The following is an 8,335-nucleotide window of genomic DNA, read 5'->3' as shown; positions in this document are numbered from 1 at the left end:
AAAGAAAATCTGAGAAAATCTGATGAACCACTGAAAAAAGAAGAAAGTAAGTGAGAAGAGTACATTTTATTTTATAGCAGGAGCAGTGCATGAAGAACTGGGACAAAATAACCGCTTGTAAGCTCTTTTTTTTCAGTAGGTGGCTGTTTTCCAACTCTGGTGTAACAGATTTTACCAATGTGAATTCTCAAACGTTCTAGAGCAGCTGAGATTTTAATTTGTGCACCGTATTATCTTTCACTTTGAAATATTTGAATATTCCCTTTTTAAAAAAAACCATCACATTCATTCTCATTGTGCTGCCAGAGCTAAAAAAGAAAACGACAACTTCTGGAATTCTTAAATTGTCAAAAGTGAGACGGAGGTTTTTGTTAGGTGCTCCATTTTAAAAACGAGGTATGTTATTTTTGCCTCAATAAGTGTGGATTTCCCTTTTGCTCACACTTTGAATATAGAGAGATGATGGCATTGTAGCACAAAAAGGTTGCTGTTTGTTGTTTTGCCCTTGTGCCTCTCTTGTTTTGGCTCTCAGTTTGCTGTAACTGTTGTTATGTTTTCATGTGTAGTTTTGACTAGTTTATTAGATATTTTTTAACAGCTCTGTCAGCAACTGTAATAAAGTGACTTCTGGGAAAGAGACTTCAGTACTGATACATAAGGCCCTCTATTAATCTGTATTCTTGGATCAGGTCCCCTGAGTGGTTCTTCTTTCTTTGAGTACCAAGCAAACTCTTTGCCCTGGTGTTGAAGGGCTTTTTACCAAGAAACGTAAAACCAAGAAGCCAAAAAACACCTACATTGAGACCAGGCCTTGATTGCAGGATGAAATGAACTGAAACATAACGCAACTTTGTTCACCTTTTCTCCAGCTCTGCCGCTTAGGCCTTGTGGGGACAGGATGTGAGCTCATATCTGTGATTACCATTTATGTCATTATTTCTGATTACAGCCTTGCTATGTCAGAGAAACTTGTGTGTTCTGTTTTGAAGGAAGAAAGCCCAGTTTTAAAATCCTGAGTGCTTTTGGTTATGCACCTCTAGGGCAGGAAATCCAGACGATTGCAATAATTAGTATCAGTACTTGGATTCAAGAGTCAAAACAGGGACCTAGCATCAAGTTAAAGCCTAACAAATTAGGATGTATCTATCCCTGATTCCTGTTTGATGCCCTTTTGAGGTAAGAGGGCAAGTTACGTACGATATGGAAGACTCAGAAATTGTGTTCTCTCACTTCAGCAAAATCAAAGGTACTTTAGAAAAGCTTTTAAAAACATCTTAAGCATTGTTTGGATTTAGACTGCAAGAAGTTTTCAGGAAACGAGTTGTGTTAAAGGCATTACAGTGTTTCTTACATGATCTTATTTGCATTATGCACTTGTAAAAATGTACAGAACTGCCTTGTTAAGATCATGTGTAACGTGAGCAGTTATTAGCATTTGTTTTCAGAAACTAATCTTTTCATGATAAAGAACTTGGATTTTCTTCAATTCAGTGTTGTATTACAGGTACCTGTAGTCAGATGAAAACTTGGAATCTGATTCACAATCTGTTCCTTATTCCATTAATGTAAACGGTATCGATTTGTATCTTTTGGGTTGTTCCAGGACATGACATGCTAAAGATAAAAGCGGTAAATCATACCTCGTCAACTTGACTTTTTAACTAACGCTTCCTTTTGTAGGCTGCTTGTCAGCTATGCAGTCATCTATAACATGTGCTATATGATGTTTTCCTGATATCCGTGATGACGTGCTTTTGTGCATACACATCTGAAGAATACTAGAGACTTGAAAGTGCGTGCCCAAGTCTATAAGCCTGTGAAATACAGAGTTGTTGTTGATGTTTTTTCACAGAGTATGCTGAATTTCTACACTGCAAAGGGAGGAAGTTTACTGATTTTGATGAAGTTCGCCAGGAAATTGAAGTAGAAACAGATAGAATAACAGGAGTGAACAAAGGCATTTCTTCAATTCCTATTAATTTAAGAATATATTCTCCACATGGTAGGTAAAATCATTCTACTTCGTTTCTGTCATGCAATGTATTTTTTTAGCTGTCTAGTTGTCTCCTTTTGTATGTGTTCTCATTGCTCGACTAGAAGTCTTCTGGGATGAAAAAACTTCCGAGATTGAGTTGAACCACAAGAGGGTATGTATCTGGAAGAATCCTTGACTTCTCCTGCGTTACAAAACCACTCTGTGGTGGAGAGCTGTTGCCTCTGGAGCTGGGCAGAGTGCAAACTCTTCTGTCCCCATTGAATACTCTCATGATTTAAAAATATTCTCACTCTGCATCAAGGTGAAACCAATCTCTTCCCCAGTACATATACCATTAGCTAGTAGCTCGCTAGTAGAGACAAATAATAGGAGATGGGAGACAGTGGAGAAACTTTTTTTTGGCAGCTCTGCAGGTGGATTCCCTTGTCAGTGATCTAGAAAGTCATTATGTCTCCCTGCTCTGTTGGATGTTTATTGTTTGCTGTCACTAAAGATATATTTAGACAATAATGGGGTTTGAAGCTGCTTTCTGTTGTAGACCCCCAGTATAGATCAAAGTTAGTTCCTCTGGTTGCCATCTGCCTAATTTAAAGAAAACCCTCTAGAGAGAATGTTTTGCATTGAAACTCTCTTGGATACAGGAGAAAAGTGGCACGCTTGGCTGAAGCACTTTATTTTTCTAACCACCTCATCTCATGTCTTGTTTGAGAATTAAAGGCCAGAAAGATTAAAATAAGAGGAGAGGTAATTAAAGAGATGCTGAACCTCCTTTTAATATGCCATGAGCAGCCCTAGCTCTGAACATATGCCCCTGAGCCCTTCTCTGCTATACAGGTGGCATAGCCAACTGGGGAGGAGCTGAACTAAATGCCCTGCCTCAAAGCTTGTTTGTTGAACATGCTGACTCCAGGAGAAAGTGAAAATCTCCTACCTAATGCTTTTTAATTACTTTTTTAAAATTAGGATTAGTCTTTTAGTTCAGCAGCTGTTGTCTGTTTTAGCCAGACTCCAAATGTATTTCTGGTGTTTCCTTTCTAGGAATTGCATTTTTCTCATTTGTCTAAAGGATACCCTGTTACCCCACTGCCGGCTGAACAAGCTAGAATACTTACAGTTGGCACTGTGGCCTTCACTGGGGAAATCATGCCAGAACTAAATAGGTTTTCTTAATGGATAAACATTTTTGTGTTTCTTAAGAAGTTACAGAGTAAAAAAAACAAAACCAAAAACCCCAGCAGAACCAAACAAGCCCAAAAAACAAAGCAAGAACATAACCCCTAACCCCTTAACAACAATTTTGCTGTACAAGTTAGACTAGTTATTGACTTTTTTGGAATTTCTTAATTGGAGACGCTGTTGAAAGCATGGTCAGAGAAGATTTATGTTTAAAAAAAGAAGCAGCAGCAGCCATTTTCTCAAGTTAATTGGAAAGATGCGGTGAGAATGGTCTGTTGTCTGTGCTCCTATAGATGGATAAAGCTCAGAAAGCCATGTTCATCAATCTAAGAGCCTTCAAAGATATTCAGTATATAAGTATCATTATCCTATGCCAGTTGTGATATTTAAAATATTAAATAGCACCAGTAAATCCAGATATGAAAGCAGAACAAGTATACTTTTCAGATTGTCAGGGATTTTTTGAACCATTGACAATATTTATATACCTGTATAAGTAATTATATGGGATTTTATGTGACTGAAATTTATCTGCAGCCGTAGATGGATAGACCTCTTTAGACATAGCTTGCATGCTAACCAGTTTTATGATCCTGTGTTTTCCATGTAGTATTAAGCCTGACTCTCATTGATTTGCCGGGAATCACTAAAGTGCCAGTAGGGGATCAGCCTCCAGATATTGAGCAGCAGATCAGAGACATGATAATGCAGTTCATCTCTCGAGAAAACTGTCTGATACTGGCTGTGACTCCAGCTAACACCGATCTGGCCAACTCGGATGCACTGAAGTTAGCTAAGGAAGTGGACCCTCAAGGTAGGCATGATTGAACGGAACCACTTTTTGTTCCCAAGTGCAATAACATAATTTGAAGTAAATGGCCAACTCTTGTGTGAAATATGGTTTATGATTTAGGTGTGTATATACACCATCTCATATGGGCTTCAACATCACAATAGCTGTTTGTTAGCTCAGTGTAATTCAGGTAATGATGCTGTAAATGTGTTTTAAAACCTTTGTCTGTATCTCTTATAAGCAAGTGGGGCAACGTCTATCTAGAGATTTTGGTAGTGCCTCGCGAAACGGACCATGGTGCTGGTGGGATTTTTAGATATTCGCATCATAAATTTTATAGTCGTATCATGGGAATCCTGAGCACTGTTAAAGAGACTTGAGGAGCACATTTCAGCCCTGGCAATGAAGATCCCTTCTTTTCCAGATGTACCATGACTTGCAGTTGTAGCTGGTATTGTGTGACACATGCTTTGAGAATGTCCCCTGTCTGTTATTATGGAATTGTAAGATGTAGTTGTTCTTTCTGAATAGAAATTATTCTTCACTATCTTTCTCCTTCTGCCTCCACCCCGGTCAGGCCTTCGAACCATTGGTGTGATCACAAAATTGGATCTGATGGATGAAGGAACAGATGCAAGAGAAATTCTAGAAAACAAACTACTTCCTCTTCGTAGAGGTGAGAATGTGCAATTTCCCATAATCTTTGCAATTCAGAAGGTGGTTTGGCTAAGGGTGGTGTTTGGGAGTCCTGGAGGTGAATCAGAGATTATGCTGGACTGGATGAGTTCCTGGCTTTTATCGTTACCTGTTCATCAAACAGAAAAGGGGGCTGTGGTAAAAATATCCTGCAAGTAATTTTTTTTTCCCCCTGGGGCTGGAAAATACACTGCATATTCCAGAGGAAACAAGAAATGTCAGCACAAGCTGTTAGCCAGTTTTCTTTTCTGTGCTAGGTTGCTGTCCCTTGTAACAAAGGAATCTTTTTTTTTGTTTTTTTTCTTTGCATATGACAGAAGCAAGCACCAGAGTTTGGGTAATCTCACTGTAAACCAAGTTTTGAGCCCTTCCAGAAATTTTCCATGTGATCGTTCTGGCAGCTGCTGTCACAGTTGCTCATACCATTAACGATATCAAGAATTTTGATTCTAGTTATAATTTATTGATGAGACCACCATCTCCTCCCATGGGGCATGTTGGTCAAGCAAACAAGACGAAATTTTCCTGTATTTTACTAATATAATACAGTATAATTTATTGGTGTATACCTCTGTGTGTGTGTGTGTGTGTGTGTGTGTGTGTGTGTGTGTGTGTGTGTGTGTTTTGTTTTTGTTTTGGTTTTTTTTGTTTGTTTATTTTTGAACTGGTTTCTTGCAGGTACATTAAAGTTTCAGATACTTCTGTGTTTGAATCGGTGATTTTAAAGGAAGTGTCTCTGTTATACACAAACAGGATGAACACTCTAGACACTGTTAAGGTCATTACAGTGTTTGTAAGTGATATCTGAAATATTTAAACTGGATAGTTTTGATTGAATGAGGCTGTCTAGTTTTATTTAATATGAATTCAATAGTTTAGGCAATAGCTGTATTGACTTCCTCATTGGTTTTGTGTTGTTTTAGGTTATATTGGTGTTGTAAACAGAAGCCAGAAAGACATTGATGGGAAGAAGGACATAAAGGCAGCTCTTCTAGCAGAAAGGAAATTCTTTCTTTCCCACCCAGCATACAGGCACATGGCAGATCGCATGGGAACACCGTATCTCCAAAAAGTTCTAAACCAGGTAAAACCTGAAGCCTTTGTGGTGAAAGGCAGCTTTTATAATGATAGGACCAATACAAAATCTTTATTAAAATGAATGTTGGTGAGGGAACCTCATCTGTTCTTCTTCCCTGCTGGTCTATAATTACTGGTGATGCTGTGATTTTATTATTTTTTCTAAAATTCAGTTTTTATCGGCTGACCACTGTTCTTGGCATTCCGACAAGTCAAACTTGATAGTGTTTTGTCCAGTTCACTGTCAAATTGCAGCCTTTAGTCTGGAATAGAAAAAGACAACATCAACCTGGCTTTGTCAGTTTTGGACAGCAGGTGGTAATAGCAGAAAAGGAAACAAAATAGCTGGCTGTCTTAATTTCTTGCTACAGTGACTTTGCAGCTGTAACTTGACAGCCAGGTTATGGTATGCTCTGGACTTGCACAAAAAGAATGCCAATGCCTTTTATTTGTGCCTCAGAATCAAAGTCTTCAGTAGGATGCCACAACTCACCTGTATCCTGCAATTTCATCTGGTCAGGATATTTTGCCTCTTTTTATATCTTGAAAGTTTAATCCCTGTGGCTTAGTTTTGAGACTGAAGCATGAGCTGCATTTACCTTTGGACTGTCTCGTTTGTCCTGACTTGCATTACTTTATGTACTATTAACTTTTTTGTGAGTTGTTTCATGACTTTACCTATTTCAACATTAACTGTTGTTCTTCTGTTGCTATATCTGTATGTAGAATATTATTTATGGGAAGATACCTATAAGTTTTGTCCTTAAGACATTAACCATGTATTAGTGTTTGTGGGTTCAGGTAATGTTGCAGTTTCTCTGCATCCACAAGGTGGTGCTCCAGGGAAACTCCAGCTTTTGATTTTGTGCCCGTCATGTCTGCTGAACAACATTTATGTTGAGTTTACATGTTTTGGTGTATGACATTCTTAACTTACAGCTTGTCTAATTTGGGTTGGGAAGTGCAGTGTAGCTCAAGATGCCCATTTTGTTTTTCATCAGGGAACAGGTAAGATGCATGAGAAATTTATGGCACAGGTGAGACGTTGATAACGTTGTCAGAACACATTACAACATATATATAAATGCAAAAGTAAGTGAAGTAAGTTAAACACAGATCTAGTAATCCTGTCTTTAGTCTCCTTCAGTTTATTTTCTAGTACTTTTAGGTATATTTTCAGAAATGAAAAACAATAGTTTTGAGTGGTAGAACCTTTTTCAACCAAAATTAGAGTTCAAAAGAGGTAAATTTCTATAATCATTAATATGAGGGCAAAAATCTCTTCCCTTTAGTGTACTATGTACAAGGAAGCAGAAATAATGTGGAAGTGATTTTTCCCAATGATGGGAGAGTGCCAAATAGGTACTCTGCATGTCTACACTTCCCTCCATCTCCGCTCTCAGTGTGCTGTGGATGTGCAGAACCTCTTTCTTGTCCTACGTTGCCTCGTGATTGTAAAGTATGTGAGTTGTCATGCTGGATTAAGTATATGGGGAGTTGGGAAAATCCCTTAGGAAAGCCAGCAAAATGGAGTGCTGGCATGAGTGCTAAGATGAGAGGCCATTTCAAATTGGATATGTAATGTATATCACTTTTTTGTGTGCAACTAAACTAGTATTGAGTAACAAGGTTCAGTGAGTGAGGGGATGAAGGAATTTTTCAAGCCTCCTTATAATGTGTATGCAAAAGGGACGATATTGTATTGTTCTTTAACAGTCTCCATTGCTTCAAAGATCAAAAGGAACTCCACTGGTAAACTAGCACAGGTCATGGCTGATACGCTTGGCAGTCAGAAGGAAATGGTCGTGCTCTTGCTTTCATCTTTATTGACATTATAAAAGGATTTTTATTTGCTTTTTAGCAACTTACCAATCATATTCGGGATACCCTGCCAGCCTTCAGAAGTAAACTCCAGGGCCAGCTGCTTTCTATAGAACATGAAGTAGAGGTATACAAAAACTTCAGACCAGAAGATCCAACCAGAAAAACAAAAGCCCTGTTGCAGTGAGTGTCCAGTCTTTTGTCTGCTTTTCCACTTTGTATAGATTTGTTTTGCCTTTTTTTTTTCTTTCTACTGTGTCTAAAGTTGAGGATATGGATAAAGTTGAGGATTCTGTACACAAACTCCAAAGAACTCTGTGCTTGGTGTTCCATTTTATTTACTATACAATTTCAGCAAAGTTTTCCTTAAAGTAATTTTAGTAATCCTAAAAGAGAGAGAAAGCAGAACAGGAAAAGGTACAAAGATGAGCATCATAGATGATCAAAGGTAAGAAACTGCTTCTGATTGCGTAGACACACTCTTCAGCCTGCCAAGTAGATGACCTCAAGCAAGAGAAGGAGATTGCTTTAGAAGTCTGTAACATGAGGAGTCTGAAAGGTGAATAGGGAATGCTTCTTTTTCCAATATAAAAGCTTGGCTATCCGAAAGAGCTCAAAGATGGCAAGATGAAAACTAATCACAGATGGTAGTCCTTCATGTGATGCGCACCTAAGCCACAGAGCTCTTTGCTGCATGAGCTGTTACTAAAAATTCATATGCTTTCAGAAAGCAGCTAGGGAAATTCTTGGGATGGGGTAGGCATTTAAGGTTAGTA

General features: G+C 38.3%; 1 protein-coding gene across 1 annotated transcript in view; it reads left to right on the top strand.

Annotated features, from left to right (window-relative positions):
• Positions 1–1,200: 1,200 nt before the first annotated feature.
• LOC104542050 (dynamin-3) overlaps positions 1,201–8,335 on the top strand; it is a gene marked incomplete at its 3' end in the record, with an annotated part of 29,498 nt that continues 22,363 nt past the window's right edge. The window contains exons 1-6 of the mRNA XM_010186250.1: positions 1,201–1,246; positions 1,853–2,002; positions 3,783–3,986; positions 4,543–4,641; positions 5,585–5,745; positions 7,600–7,742. Of these exons, the coding sequence (XP_010184552.1) occupies positions 1,201–1,246; positions 1,853–2,002; positions 3,783–3,986; positions 4,543–4,641; positions 5,585–5,745; positions 7,600–7,742 (803 nt within the window). The remainder of the gene's footprint in view (positions 1,247–1,852; positions 2,003–3,782; positions 3,987–4,542; positions 4,642–5,584; positions 5,746–7,599; positions 7,743–8,335) is intronic.

The sequence above is a fragment of the Mesitornis unicolor genome, unplaced genomic scaffold (assembly GCF_000695765.1).
Source record: "Mesitornis unicolor isolate BGI_N332 unplaced genomic scaffold, ASM69576v1 scaffold2136, whole genome shotgun sequence".
NCBI lineage: Eukaryota > Metazoa > Chordata > Aves > Mesitornithiformes > Mesitornithidae > Mesitornis > Mesitornis unicolor.
This window is presented reverse-complemented; position numbering and strand designations above follow the sequence as displayed.